The sequence below is a fragment of the Equus przewalskii genome, chromosome 1, assembly GCF_037783145.1.
Source record: "Equus przewalskii isolate Varuska chromosome 1, EquPr2, whole genome shotgun sequence".
Taxonomy (NCBI): Eukaryota; Metazoa; Chordata; class Mammalia; order Perissodactyla; family Equidae; genus Equus; species Equus przewalskii.
The window spans coordinates 144,842,878-144,859,074 of NC_091831.1; the positions used below are offsets into that span (position 1 = coordinate 144,842,878).

The 16,197-nt window shown below is 43.4% G+C and overlaps 1 protein-coding gene across 2 annotated transcripts; it reads right to left on the minus strand.

Moving 5' to 3' along the window:
• Nucleotides 1-9,988: 9,988 nt before the first annotated feature.
• Nucleotides 9,989-16,058, minus strand: B2M (beta-2-microglobulin). Of its 2 annotated transcripts, none has more exons than XM_008531246.2 (4): nt 15,652-16,058; nt 12,111-12,386; nt 11,496-11,523; nt 9,989-10,513 (listed from the first exon to the last, which is right to left on the minus strand). In XM_008531246.2, exons 1-3 carry the CDS (start codon nt 15,716-15,718, stop codon nt 11,510-11,512), a joined length of 357 nt encoding a protein of 118 aa, XP_008529468.1. In that variant the 5' UTR covers nt 15,719-16,058; the 3' UTR covers nt 9,989-10,513; nt 11,496-11,509. The 2 variants fall into 2 exon arrangements, with proteins under 2 accessions (XP_008529468.1, XP_008529469.1); XM_008531247.2 differs by having other exon boundaries at nt 9,989-10,687; nt 15,652-15,807.
• Between the last annotated feature and the right edge of the window lie 139 nt (nt 16,059-16,197).

Genomic DNA, 16,197 nt, shown 5'->3' on the forward strand with positions numbered 1-16,197 from the left:
GAACTCTGATTCTGATTCCAGTCCTGTCTCCACCTCCACAACTCCTATGCTCCCCCGGGGTTGGGGAGTGAGACTACTGGGAGCCACTTATGAGACAGCTCAATCTGAATTTTTAACTGAAAAAAAAGAAGAGAGAAAAATTAAGCTTTAGTAATATTTAAAATAAGCTTGATAGTAATATAAAGTGTATAGATATATAGAGAAAAATGTGTACTCAGAATTTTTGATAGTTATGCATTTAATCAAAATTTAAACTTTGTGTCCCTCCTCATTTCATGTCCTGGTGGTAGTGAGGGGAAGGACAAACCCAAGGGGCACTGACATGAAGAGAAGCACAGTCATTAAACACCGAGAAAGGGTGTATGAGAGCCAGATTCATCCAAGATCCATTGTGAGGATCTCAAGGAAACACTTATTTTTTACAAAGTGAAAATGGAGAGACCAAAAAGCTCTTTGCACATTTGAGTTTCTTATAGCAAATAAGAAATGAATCAGTCTACACAGAGGTTCATCTTGCCCGAGATTCCCTTTCTCATAGAGGCAGCAAGTGAAGTTTTGAGAGTTTTATCCCAGATTCTGTTCTAGGAAAGAGGGGATAGAGTTCAAGCACTCGCCATAGAGAGACTTGGTTTGAGTCTAGACTCTATGACTTTTGGGCATGTGACCTAGACAAAGTTCTCAAAACCTCAGCATATTAATCCTTTTAAAAATTTATTCTGGGGGCCGGCCCAGTGGCCGAGTGGGTAAGTTCATGCGCTCTGCTTAGGCAGCCCAGGGTTTTGCCAGTTAGGATCCTGGGCACGGACATGGTACCACTCGACAGGCCATGCTGAGGTGGCATCCCACATGCCACAACTAGAGGGACCCACAACTAAAAAACTATATATATACAACTATGTACCGGGGGGCTTTGGGGAGGAAAAGGAAAAATAAAATCTTAAAAAAAAAAATTATTCTGTATGGAGCCAGCCCTGTGGCGGAGTGGTTAAGTTCGCCCGCTCCGCTTCAGTCACCCTGGGTTTCGCCGGTTTGGATCCTGGGCACGGACATGGCACAGCTCCTCAGGCCACCTTGAGGCAGCATCCCACATGCCACAACTAGAAGGACCCACAACTAAAATATACAACTATGTACTGAGGCGATTTGGGGAGAAAAAGCAGAAAAAAAAGAAAAGATTGGCAACAGTTGTTAGCTCAGGTGCCAATCTTTAAAAAAAAAACAATTATTCTGTAATTTAAATATATTTGAAATAATTTTTAAATCATTGGTCATCATTAGGGAACTGCAAATCAAAGCCATAATGAGATACCATTTCATACCCACTAGGATGGCTATAATAGAAAGATAGATAATAACAAGTGTTGGTGAAAATGTAGAATGTTGGGACTCTCATACACTGCTGGTGGGAATATAAAATGGTGTGGCAGCTTTGGAAACCAGTCTGGCAGTTCTTCAAAAGGCTAAACATATAGTTACCATATAACCCAGCAATTCCACTTTTGGTATATACCCAAAAGAACTGAAAATTTATGTCCACAACCGAAAATTTGTACATGAATGTTGATAACAGTATTATTCATAACAGCCAAAAAGTGGAAACAACCCAAATGCTCATTAACTGACGAATGGATAAAGAAAACGTGGTATAATCCATACAGTGGAATATTCCACAATAAACAGGAATAAAGTGCTGATAGTTGCTATAATTTGGATGATCTTTGAAAACATCATTTTAAGTGACAGAAGCCAATCACAAAACACCACATACTGTATGGTTCCATTTATATGAAATATCAAGAATAGGCAAATCCATAGAGACAGAAAGATTAGTGGTTCTTTAGGGCTGGAGGATGGGGAGAAATGAGGAGTGACTGCTACTGGGTGCAGGGCTTCTTTTAGGGGTGATGAAAATGTTCGAAAATTGAAGTGATGGTTGCACAACTCTGTGAATACACTAAAATCTACTGAATTGTATACTTTAAACAGATGAATTGTATGGTTTATAAGTTATATTTCAATAAAGCATTCACAAAAACAAATGCATAAGCTGCCATAGAAATGTTACACAAAGCAGTATGAGACCATCTAGATTTAGACACAGCCCTAGAACCTGGTGGGGAAAGGTGGAACCCTAGAGGGAAATGGGAGGAATCATGGAAGGGCGTGGTGCTCAGCGCTCCGCCAGATGCTCAGACCTACTTGCCGAAGTAATGCTTGTCTTGGACCCCACAGACACACCTGCCTCTCACTGGATTACTCCCCGCAAGTATTTGCCTTTCGTGACGGGCCTGCCCCTCCTTCGCTCTGCGGCTAGGGAAAGAGAACCCTGGGGAGGCAACAGGGCAGCCCCAGAAAGCAGTGCCCACCACCCCCGACCCCAACTCATCAATGACCTAGATATTTTGTCCCCTCGAGCTTAGTCCTGCCGGGGTAGCTATCCAGCGAGAAGAGACCAGGAAGCGTGCGTTCCAGCGGCGCGCCACTTTCCGGCCTCTCCTCTGCCGTCCGGTCTGGACGGAGTCTAAGCGAGCCGAACCCGAATGCCTGGCTACACTGGGCCGGGCAGGAGGAACCAGGAGCTGCAGGGCCAGGGAGAGCCTGTGGATAGACAGGGAGAAGCAGAAGGAGGGGGCGGCGCGGGAGAGGGTACTCAACCGTGAACACGCCCAGGTTGGCGGCGGCGCCCAGCGAAGAACAGAGCCAAGGTCACCAAGCGGGAGTCGCGGCGCGTCTTCCCACCGACCCCACGGTGGAGAGCCCTGGGGTTTTCCCCTCCTTTTAACCCGCTATTTTAGTTTCTCAACTGCCCAATCAAAACGCGAGCCCGTGGTGGCAGGTCACTAGTCTCTGGGCAGAAAGCGCTGTTCCAGGTTAGAAAAGGGGATTTCCCGTCCTAAGTTTCGTTTTTCTCCAGTCTCATGTTTTCCGAGAAAGGGGAAGGGCCAGTTGTGGATTCTGGGTTTTTTTTTTTCCTCCCCTGGTCATTAGATCAGCAACTCCTCACTCTCTAAAAAAGTGGTTCTCAAAGAAGGCAATATGCCTCTAGAAATTTTGGAAATTAATAGGGCTATTTTTGGTTGTTCCAATGATGGAGTCACTACAGGTATTTAGGAGCTGAGGGCCAGGGTCCCCTGCCTACACACAGAGACTCTCTCTGTCTCTCTCTCTCTCTGCCTGCCTCTCTCTCTCCCCCCACCTCCCCCCATGTATGAAAAACCTGCTTATTATCTGGGCTTTACAATCACATGTAAAAACGTGTTCTATTTTTCAATTAATTTATTCCTTGAATGCTTATTGGCCATTTACTATAACAGGCCCAGATACACTGAATTTTCCAGGAATGCAACTACCAGGTGACTCAAAGGAAGTTGTATTTTTGGTTTGTTTTTTGTTTGTTTTTGGAATTTTACCTAGAGATTTTCACCGTTTAAGAGAATCACACCACAGCCGGCAATACCATATCTGAATCTGAACCATCAATAGAGCACAGCTCTCAATCTTCAATGTCATGGTTCCCGAAGATCCTAGGTCAGCTGCAAGCATGTGGCACTTCTTTACCCCAACCAGTACAGGCAGGCTAGAGCATTCACATACTAAATTGCTTAGCTTTCATGATCAAATTAGTAAAGGGGCACCAAAAGTAGAAGTTGTTATAATGAGGTGTTGGGGAAAAAAGGCGCTGGGGAGGTGTTGGATCTGTTTGGAGTTGAAACCTCTAATCCACACTGGGGTCCTGGGCACCGTGCCCACCTCAATCTACCAAGCCTGAGCTTGAATACTGACTCCCTATCCTGCAAATCTAGCAGACACAGCTTCAGTACACAAGCGACCTGCTTACTGTGCCATCACTAGTTGGTGGCTGAGAACTCTTCATTTTACAGGTAAGGAAACTGACGCTGGGAAAGCTTAAGAGATTTGAAAGATGATAACCTGTGGGACTAGAAGCTCCTGAAAATGCAATTAGACTGTGAATTCTCTGAGGAAATCCTGAGACTGTCAGGAGAGAGCTCTGCTTGCAGGCTCACCTTTGGAGGAACTATCCAGAGTGAATGAGAACTGTCTTTGACCCACAGCCCTTTAGGAAAAGGAATTCTTCCATAGTTTCTTTTTTTCACCAGCTCAGTACCAAGAAGTTTTCCCTTGTATCTCCTTGCTGTGGTTGTAAGTAGTTTTATTTGTTCTTGTGATCTGTGAAAATAAATAACCACTGGAAGTAAAAGCAGTCGCCTGGAGCTTTACGTTTTACAGAGCTGTTCTTGTCACCATCGCCTCCTCAGAACGACCCTCGAACAGTGCCTGGTGCAGAGGAGACACTCCATATTTATTGAACGAATGATTGAGCGAGTAAATGAAATAACCTTATGATGTAGGAATAATTATCCCATTTTATGGATATGGTGAGTCAAGCCAGTAATATGACTTTTCCAGTTTCTTTTGTGGAATTAGGATTCAAATTCAGATCTGAGTGCAGTGGCATTCACCCTTTAATGCTAGCCCCTGAGAAACTTTGAACCTTTAACGGAAGTTTGAGATAGCATATGTTGTGGACCCAGCAGAGGAAGTTAACAGGAAACTCGCAGTAGCAGACTCACGCCCCACCCAGACTTTACAAGCCCATCCCCAGCTTTTTCATATTTTGCTTCTAAACAGCTACCACCTGCATATTACTCCTAGACCTGGAGATTACTCTCAGGCACTGGAGAGAGCTGGACATACCTTGGAGTTTAATGTTTCACCCCACTTTACACTCCTGGGCAGTCTGTAGCCAAAGACTGGCTGATGTGGAGTACCAAAGCCCAGCTCCTTTGCTACGAGGCAGGACCGACTGTGAGGCATGTTCCTTTGTTCTAGAGCTCCCATGGGAATAGGCAGAGTGCGGGACATGGGAAATCACACACCCACTTGGTTTCTTCCCATTCTCTATCCTTCATCCCCCACTCTTTCTTAATAAGTCACTTGGAAATCCTTGGCTCAGAGCCTGCTTCTGCAAGAACTCGAGCTAAGACACTCACTGACTCTTCAGATGATGAAAATGGCATGTACACTTGCAAGCAGCTAAGGATACCTAGAAAACTACTTCAAATAACACTCTAGCATTGTGTGGCAGCAAAAGTGCTCTCTGCTTTTCCTAAGTGTAAACAGTAAAAAGAGGAAGTGGCCTATGGGGGAGGGGAAGCCTGCACATCACTGTGGTTTTCAGTTGGGTGTGTGTGCTATAGAAATATAAATATCTCCCTAGTTTCGGAGACTTAACACATAGTAAGTGCTTAATACATGATCAAACTATTATTTTAAATTATATTTACTAGGGATTTTTTTTTGATCAGCCCTTTCTATAACTCTCCAAAGTATCAGAATAGTTTTTAATGTGTGAAGTTCCTAATCAAGGTACTCACAGATAATTCATTTCTTGTAAGATATCTAGGACCCAAATGTTAGTGTTCAATTTTTTTTCTAAAAGCCTAGAGTCCAATGAGACATAAGGCTAATTTTTGCCCCTAAAACCTTAATGGCATCACAGACAAAATGTTTATTTTATTAAAGAAAGACCTTGAATTTTGCCTCAAGGGTTTACAATATAAGAAATACAAGTAAAAAGCAACAGCCCAAAGATATTGGGATAGTGGTTGTTGACAAAAATTAGAAAAAACATTTGCCAGTTCTCTGTATTGTTTCCATTTATACCATGTTTTCATTAGGGATAGTGAAAAAAAGTGAGACATAAAAATTATTTTAAAAGCTTTTTAAATAAACATAATAATAATAATGACCATTTTTTAAAAGACAGAATAAAAAATAAAAATCTCCAGAAAAGCTAACCACACCAAAATGAACGCTGATAAGTGGTTATGTCTGGGTGGTGGAATTAACAAGGTTTTTTTTCCTTTCTGCCTATATAAACTTTCTATTTTTAAAATAATGAGCTATACTCAAATAATAAAAGTCATAAAAATTCACATCATAAAGAAGTATGTAGAATAATATTTAAAAAGTCTGCCTTCATCTTTATCCTGCCATCTTAGCCCCTTCCCCAGGGTAAACATTGTTAAGAGGTTGTTGTGTATATATCTGGGACTTTTTCCTGTGGGCGTATCTGCTTAGAGAGAGTGAGAGAAAAAAAAAAGTAAAAAGGCTAATATAGTTTGTTTAAAAGTGTCTGAAAATGGTAGCACCTCAGCATGGAGTGCCTGAGACAGGGAAATGCTGAGGCTCTGAAAGGGGGGATGAGCAGGATGACTGCCATGGCTGCAAAGATCGGAGCACCATTCTTGAGGACTATTACACACACGCTACTAAGCTACAGTCACAGTCTCATCTTGATGTTTCCTTGTAGGTCCTTGGATCAACAGAGCAATTCTAGGTTAAAATTGCTGAATTCTAACTTGCATTTCTGTATTTCTTTGGACTCTCTCTTCCAGATGCGTTTTTTTCCCCTTCACCTTGGTGAATTATCTGAAGCAATAGCTCCTACCTTGCAGCTTTTTCTCACTATCACTCCTTTTGATCTGTTAAGACATGGGGTCCTCTCAGGCTGTCGCTGTAGTTCTAGAACATGCATCAAATCATATGCTGTCTTTCTCTGGTTTCTCGGACATTCCTGAATTCTTCTAAAAGGGAAATCATGAGGAAATGCAAGGAGAACTATTTAGTAAAGATTAAATTTTAAAAGTAGCCATAATATAAAATGGAGAGTAATAGGTACACACTGAGAGAATCCAGTGGGTTCCAAAAGGGGGTAACCTCTGTCATAGGAGATTGCAGGGGTTTATGAATTTTTTTACATTCATTATTTGATGAGGAGGAAGAGAATTTTGGAACAATCCTAAAATCAATTTTCTAAAAGAAAATTTTTATGTATCCATTAGCCAAACAATGTTTCAAATGGTATATTTGCCCCAGGCTGAGAGACAGCTTCCTTGCGCCCTTTCACCAACATAGTCTGGGGTGAGACCAGTCCTCTACCTTGGAGAGTGGGAGAGCCATGTGGGTTCCACCCTCCTTCCATTCGGCCAGGCCATGGGAGGTGGTGGTTAGCTCAGCTGCCACATTCCCCAGCGTTTAGAAGGGCGGGACACAGGCCCTCTGTTGGCCCAGGTGAGCAGCAGGAAGGAAACACCACTGCTTAGGGTCTCAGCCTGCCCTGTATCCCCTTCTCCTCTTCCACTCCCATCCCACCCCAAAATCCCTCCCCTCACAGACACATATAAGGTTTCAGAAAAATGCCAACCGATATTCAGGAAAATGCCTGCTAGCAAATTGACTTTCCAGCAGACTAGTCAGCTTCCTTCTCTTTATTTACCCCTCTCCCTTTCCTTGAGCAACCACTGACAACAGTTCAGGGCGTCACCTTCCAGACCTACTTTTGTGCGTGATACAAATATATAATGTGTGTGCCTATGTATAGTTTGGATTTAATGGCTTACAATGTATATTTTCTGGAAGCTACTTTTTTGCTTCAGCAATATAGCATGGATATTCTTCCATGTCAGTATATCAGAGCTAATTCTTTTCTTTTTTTTTTTTTTTTTTGGAGGAAGATTAGCCCTGAGCTAACATCTACCGCCAATCCTCTTTTTTTTTTTTTAAGATTTTATTTTTTCCTTTTTCTCTCCAAAGCCCCCCCGGTACATAATTGTATATTCTTCGTTGTGGGTCCCTCGTAGTTGTGGCATGTGGGACGCTGCCTCAGCGTGGTTTGATGAGCAGTGCCATGTCCGCGCCCAGGATTCAAACCAACGAGACACTGGGCAGCCTGCAGCGGAGCGCGCGAACTTAACCACTCGGCCACGGGGCCAGCCCCCCTCTTTTTTTTTTTAATCCTCTTTTTTTTTTGCCAAGGAAGACTGGCCCTGAGCTAACATCCGTGCCCATCTTCCTCTACTTTATATGTGGGATGCCTGCCACAGCATGGCTTGACAAGCAGTGCCATGTCCGCACCCAGGATCCGAACCAGCGAACCCCAGGCCAACACTGCAGAACGTGCGAACTTAACCACTGCACCACTGGGCCAGCCCCTAAGATCTAATTCTTTATTACTGACATTGAGACTTTTCTGTTTAACTTGCATTGCACAGTTATATTTAGTAAGCTTAATTAAACTCAGATATTCCTCCTCTTTAATCATTCTCTTCTTCTGAAATGGAGGACAAAGGCATGCTCCAAAGGAGCATTACATTGGTGCATCAGCCAGCAAAGCAGCTTTTCACAAAATAGTTCCATTGTATGACATGGAATAGAAAGTCTTTTTTGATTTAACTCAATGGGTGGTCTCAACAGTGGCTGCACATTAGAACTAGCTAGAGATTTTTAAAAACAATACTGTGAAAACTTATGTCCACACAAAAAACATGCTCACAATATTTATAGCAGCTTTATTCATAATTGCTAAAATTTGGAACCACCCAAGATGTCCTGAGTAGGTGAATGGATAATACACTGTGGTGTATCCAGACCATGGGATATTATTCAACGCTAAAAAGAAATGAGCTATCAAGTCATGAAAAGACATGGAAAAAACTTAAATGCATATTATTAAGTGAAAGAAGCCAATAGGAAAAGGCTGTATATGGTATGATTCCAACTATATGACATTCTGGATAAGGCAAAACTATGGAGACAGTAAAAAGATCAATGGTTGCCAGGGGTTGGGGCAGGGTTGGGGAGAATGAATAGGCAGAATACAGGGGATTTTTAGGGCAGTGAAATACTCTGATACCATGATGGATACATATCATTATACATTTATTAAAACCATAGAACATTCACCACCAAGAGTGAACTATAATGTAAACTATGGGCTTTGGTGATTATGGTGTATCAATGCAGGTTTGTCAGTTCTAAGAAACGTACCACTCTGGATGGGGGTGTTGATAACGGGGGAGACTATGCATGGCGGGGCAGGGGCTATATGGGAAATCTCTGTACCTTCCCTTCAGTTTTGCTGTGAACCTAAAACTGCTCTAAAAACATAAAGTCTTAATAATAATTAATAATAATAATAATAATACTGATATCAGGGCTCCATACTTAGAGATTGTGATTTAGTTGGTCTGCATTGGAGCCTGGGAAGCGGGGGTTTTTTAAATAGACTATTTTTTAGAACTGGTATTTTTCAGTAAGTTCCACAGGTGATTCTAATGTGCATCCAGAGTGGAGAGTTACTGCTCTAAGTCAGTCGCCCCTCAATCTGCTCAGCTGAGTGCCTACAAGTCTTCCCCTAGGTACTCTTGCTTTACTGTTTGGAATTACCCACACTTGGCATACCTCTGTACTTCTCACAATTTGCCCCCCTGCCTGGAAAGCTCAGGCCCCACTCACCAATTAGGAGAACTACTACCCACCAAGTCTCAGCTCAAGCAAATGGCTTCCCGAACACCTACCTAAAGTTTTTTGTCATCCCTTGAACACATTTTCCTATCACCTAGTTCTTTGGGCATACCTGTGCCACACTCTTTATCAGGATGTATTTTCATTGATAGAGTGCACGTCTGCCCCTCTCCTAAACTGAGCAATTTGAGAGCCATGTTGTGTTTTATTCATCTTGTCAGTACCTAGCACTACCTAACTCAAATTCTTGGTCAAATAAACAAATGCACAAAGCTAGTTATCATGTATAAACTATGCTTTGAATTTAAAAATCTAGTATTTTTCACCCAAAGTCTATCTATTACTGTTAAATATGAAATCCTCCAGATGCTTTTGCACCCTCTTAGAGTCTGCATACTCCTCCTGTCTTGGCCCAAGGAACAGAACTTTGGCTAAAAGTTGGTCTCCCAGCAGACAGCAGTACCACCCTGACTCAGTCATTTAACTTCTCTGGGGTGCTGTTCCTCATCTGTAAAATGCAAACTGCTGAGGCCCCTTCCACTGTGAGCCAAACCCTATATCCCAGGGGTTTACACTCTTCTCCAAGTGACACTTGAAGACCGTTTTCCTGTTTGAAAACAAAGGGGTCAGAGGGGGAGTGATATAGAAGAAACTGAACACATCAAGTTTTACCATTGTTTTAATTAGTGAAACAGAAAAATCAAAATGTGCTCCACCATGTCTTTTTTTTTAAACAGGTGTAAGAGGTAAATATGAATTTCGCCAAAAAAAATCATCCATGATAACAAATTTCCAATACTTCTGAAAATTATCCTTCAAAAAATTTTTCTCAAATTCTAAGCAAAGTATTCAAACTGAAGATTAACTCTAAACCTACATAACTATCGTGTTATCCAGTTTTGTGTGCACAAGAAACTGAAGAGTTCATATCTGACCAAAATGTTCATGTTTAACATGTGAATTCTTTCCCACCCACTTCTAAGCTGCCAGGATCTCCCTCTAGCTACCTGCCCACACAGGTCAAACAAGGAGACATAGCGGCCAAAGTAGAGTTATAAAGAAGCTAATATTTGTATTAAGATCAGTACAGCTTCCTGATTTATGTGCATAAAGCATGAAAGTATGTAAGTATTAAAGAGTAAGCACAATTTGGAACTAGTCAAATCCAAATGAGGAATCTTCAAGCCTGAAAAAAAGAAAAAAGGCTTATTAGCAAATGCATTTATTTTATTTGGATTACACATCGCACCATCAAACTTGATTAACTTCTGCTGTGTAGATCACTGTTTGTAAAAGAAGTAGCTGCAGACAGTTTTCCAGACCCATTACAAAGAGCATATTCCATTGGTTCTCCCATAACCTTAAAGGAAAGAATGCTGTTATTAGAGTTCAGACCCTGGTTCTACCATTTTAGTAACTGTGTGACTCTGGGCAGGACACCCAACCTCCCTAATGCTCTCTCAAATTAATTTCCCTGTCCTAGAATATAACAGGAGATATGAATAGGTTTTCAGCATCAAGGTACTCTGTAGAATAGACTTTCATTGAAAGGCTGGAATTTTTACCTCTAGACTACAACCAAAGATGCAGAGAAGTCCAATTCCTCCCTCTTTCACACTGCTAGAGCCCCTTGTAGATACATCTATTACATCTATAACAATCTGTTTCCATTTCTCTCCTCTACTGGACTGGGAGCCTCTAGAAGGCAATCACACTAAGGCTGAACAAGAGATTGAAAGAACGGGGCATCTGCAGAACCATGTCACTCCTCTCTTCTGGCCAGATAATAAAGTAACTGCCATGCAAAGGAAGAGAGTGGTTCATTTTTGAAGGCTCAGATGCCCAATGTAGAAATGGCAGAAGAAGGATCAAATGCTTGCAGGTGGTGTGGGTAACTAGCTGCCTCTATCCCGTCACCACACCAACAGGTCCTCTGTCCTCCTTTTAGAGGGTCAGTGATGCTGGCAGAGTCACCCCTGGAGCCACACACGTTCCTCATGTCACTCCACAGGAGAAGGGAATGTGACCCCATAGGATTCTTCTTTGCCTGCTGAAATGCTAGCTTTACTAATGTCCTCCATATAGTGAGGGTGTCATATTAGAACTGTCTGTAAATAGTCTCCAGGATAGTGGAACAAAAAAGCATTTTCTTAAGGTTAGAAACCTACCTTCATGATGCTGGTTAGAGGTCTCGATCTATGAAAAAGAAAACGGAGAAAGAAAAAGAAAAACAGTAAGTTTTACTTTTAAAATACTATATATTAACAATGCGTAAAACTTCTATAAATGAGGCTGGCAGAAGAGCCTGCTGTCCCACCCAGGAATACCTTGTTTAGAACTACCCAGTAGGTCCCTCCTGCCTACTAGCCTCAGATCCCAGCCCTGCCAGAGGTTACTGGAGGAGTCCAGGATGGTAGGGCGCTAGGATAGCAGGGCTTACAGACAAAGGCCTGTGCCTCCCTGAGGCTCTCTCTCATTGGTCCTAAGTATCTGTGAGGCTGTCCGGAAAGCCCAAGGAAGCCAGTAAGTGAGAAACATTGGGGGTGCATGGGCATTTGTGCAAGCGCTGCTGCTGCTCGCTTCAGGGAAACTACTGTTTCGGAGACCACACTGTGCAGAGGTCTCACAGAAGCTGCCACTAATCAGAGCTTTAATAACATTCCCTGACTATCCCAGTATGCAGATTTGTGTGTATATATACTTATATATACCAAAACAGCTTTATGCTGTGGCTAGACTCAGATACAACCGTCAGCAGCTAAGGAAAGAATTTGAAAACTTACCCCACTTAACTATCAGGGGATCTTTGAGAGTAGAGTGCTGTACACGGCAACTATACTCATCCACACCATTGGGAGTAAAGTCAGTATGGACCAGAAGATAGAAAGACCAGTCCTTGCTGAAAGACAGGTCTGACCGGTCGACTTTCATCTTCTCTCCATTCTTTAGCAAATCAATTTCAATCTCAGGCGGATGGAACCCAGAGACATAGCAGTTCAGGAAATTTGGCTTTCCATTCTCTGCTGGGTGACGTGAGTAAACCTGAACCTTCGGAACACCTGGAGAACATCAGGGAAAGACAAATGAAAATTGGAGAGTATTTCACTTGGGACCACCTTGATCTAAAGCTAGATTAAGTACAAAGTGTTTAAATTTGATCATCCATTTCTCCCAATTCCATTTCCACTCTGGCCAAATGAGCTTCTGTGAAGCTCTGTCTGTCACCAGAGATCGTGACAAATCTTTAAGAACCTTTCTATGGAGGCTCTCAAGAACTTTTGATGACTTCTCAGCACCCACAGAATTCCTTAACACATCAATCAAGAGTCTACATGATTTTGCCCCAAACTACTTTTCAAACTTCATACACCCTCGATAGCAGCCACATCAAAAAACTCATGTTGGGTGGCCGGCCCTGTGGCCAAGTGGTTAAAGTTCTGTGCGCTCTGCTTTGACAGCCAGGGTTCAGGGGTTCGGATCGCTGGCGTGGACCTACTCCTCTCATCAGCCATGCTGTGGAGGCATCCCACATACAAAGTAGAAGAAGACTGGCACAGATGTTAGCTCAGGGCTACTCTTTCTCAAGCAAAAAAAAAAAAGAAAGAATGAAAATTGGCAATGGATGTTAGCTCAGGGTGAATCTTCCTCACCAAAAAAAGGAAAAAAAAACCATGTTATTGTTCCTTGTTGTAGCCCCGTCAATGTTTTTTCTTATGTTTACTTCTTTTGTTTTTGGTTCCTGGTCCTGACTAGATCCACAGCTATCTGACTTCTCAAAATGTATTAAGTGTCTAATACAGTGCCTGGCAAAAACAGCAATTTCGATTGCTCTGTAAGTGGCAGATGTTATTATTATTATCTCCTTGCTCAGATTCCTAAGATAGTCAGCCCAAAGTATGTACCTACAAAACACAACCTTTTCATCCTGCCCAGAGTTATACACCAAACCCCTATCTGATTTTGTACCTGATTTCATGAGCTAGACAACAAAGAAACAAAACTTAAATGCCTACAGAAGTGGGCAAATACCTTAAATGAATGAGTTGGGCTTAAGAACAGTAGAGAAGAGTAAGGACTATGGCCAATGAGAGAGAACATACTCTCCATTATGACCAAGTGGAGTAATGCCTATCAGAGTGGGATTTGCATTTTTAATTAGCACCCTCAAGTGATTGCCATAACTAGCCAGGTTGGGAATACATTGCATAATGCTACAGAACAGTGGTTTCCAAAATGAGATGCACAACTAGACCATCCATGCAGATGTGGAAAAAATATTACACACTCTATATTTTTCATCCAAAATGAAGAGAAGTGTTACTGCTACTAAATATACAGATTGACACTATACATGTGTATGATTCACTTTTAAATACACATACATTCAGGGTACATGATTACTAGAGGGAAGCTCCTCCTCCATGTCCAGGAAGTGGTGAAGAGAGGAATACAAGGCTACTGTAACCAGATGTATCTGTCGAGAAACACCTATCACCAAAGGAAAGGTCACCAGTACCATCAAGAGCTGGACTGGGGATTCCAATAAAGCCCTGATTTTTTTTTCCATAAAATTAAAAATGAAGACAAATCAGAAAGCTCTTTGCATTTCAGCTTCTAATAATTAGAACATAAGCACCAAAGGAATCAGAGCACAGGTTCATCCAGCCTAGAATTCTCTCTGTGAGAGAGTCAGGCAGGGTTTTGCAAGAACACCACAATAATCTCTTCTAAGAGGAGGATGAGTATCAGACAAGCCTAACTTTAAATCTAGGCTCAGCCACTTATTGGCTTTTTGACTTGGGAGAGATATTTGAGCTTCTGAAGTGTAACTGAAAAATAATTTATGCCCATAGTGAAACAAACAAAACCTATACATAATGTGGGACAGAGCAGAAGATAGACCCCCAGAGACAACTGCCATTACTCATTTCTCGTGTATCTTCCAGAAATGGTCTCTGCAAGGCATGTATTACTTTGGAAATTTTCAAATTAAGATTTTTTTAATGTCATCTTGTTATTTTTCAAAAGATTTCTACAGTCGGTAGCAAATATCAATAAGAGTGATGATATAGACATTATGTTGTATTCTGTAAATAAATTATAAATTAAATACCTTTTTTCATGACTAAAAAACCCTGCTTCACAGAGCCCTTTGTGAGGGGAAAAAATGAGAGGTTCTGGTGTGTTGCCGGGTATTTAGAACGTGCTCAAGATCTACAGTGTCCTACAGAGACAATCTGAGTAACCATGTTGATTACCCCGTCACTGGTTTTATGACCTCCCTGACTGATAAATGTTTGATTTTCAAAACTGAAAGTAGAGGCTCAGTTCATCTTGGAAAGAACCAGGCAAGGAGCCAGAGAAGACGGAAGCCTTCTGGGAAGAAAAGGCAACAGGGGCTCATGGCCGGCCAGCTAGCTCTGTAGAACCTGACACAGGGAGGTGGGGAGGCGGTTCTGAAAAACGAAAGGATTACAGCCAAAAGGCGCACAACTCGCAGAATGCTCTGGTCAGGCTCGACTGTCTGCCATTTATCCCCTGTGTGATTAAGTCACTTAAACTCTTGGTGCCTCAGTGTCTTCATCTGTGAGATGCTGATGATAACGTATTTACTTCATAGGCACATTTTAGAACTAAATGAGATAAAGCACTTAATGTCCCCGGCTGTCACTAACAGGTAGCTCTTATGATTATTATGAAAAGCGACATGTAACGGGAACAAGTGAATTAATGATTCCTCACCATGGTTTGGTTCCATATTCGTGAGGAAGTGCGGAGGGGCATGCGAACCTAGCGGGCGCAGGGAGGAAGCCCGAAGCCCTCCCAGTCCGAGCCGAGCAGCGTTGCCTCGGACTGACTTACCCAGGCGGTGCCTCCCGCAAAGACAATTGTCTGCACCCATGCACAGCCCCCAAGTCCACGCCTTTGGGACCCACCTACCCGCCCTCTCTTCCAGCTGTGCCCGGGGAGCGAGAGGTGCCGCGAAAGGCGGAAGAGAAACCCTCCCCCACCTCGGTCGCTCGGAAGCTTATCAACACCCCGAAACTTAGCCCCGACCCACCCGGCCGGAGCGTGCCAGAGGTCTCCCCCGACCCCGCTCCCGGAGAAGGAAGAAAAAAAAGCTTGTGTCCTGAGCTGAAATCCGTCCCCCCTCCACGGCCACCCCACCGCTTCCCCATCCCGAGACCTAGCCCCGGGCTGGTCCCCGGCCGGGAAGGAGAACTTGGGAACTGGTGTGTTAGAGAATGTCGGGACTGCCAAAGAGGGTGGGGGGCGGGAAAGGAAGGGCTAAGGGAGGAGGGAAGGGCAGCAGGGGACACTCACGCGGGACGGCCTCCAGGCCAGTCAGGGAGAGTAGCCCGAGCAGGACGAGCGCCACGACGCGAGCCATAGCTACCACAGCAGCAGGGGACGCAGCAGTGAGCTCCCGGCCCCGCGCTCGCGCTTATATTCCCCTCGCGTGCCGCCAATCAGAACCCTGCCCGCGGTGGCCGTCACTTGTCTCCTAGCGCGCGACGCCCGGTCAGGTTAGAAAGAGGGACTTTACCCTTTTCGGTTTCATTTTCTTATAAAGCCTCGTGATGCTTAGGGAGTCATGGGTTGGACCTGGTGAGGGTGCTGTCTGTAAATCGTCGCCCTTCGATCTGGGGTGCGCGCCAGAACTTGGGGTGCAGGCCGCCCATCCTAGAACTTCAGTCTGGAGGCATCTTGGTCCAGCGCCCTCGCTTTGCGAAGCAGCCCCAGAGATGCTAAGTGACTTGCCTACCATGCTCCAGCCAGTTAGGAGCCTAGAACCTGCGATTTTCATTCTAGAAAACTGAAGCCCAGAAAAAATTAAGAGCATAGATAGAGGATGGTTGGTGCAGGACA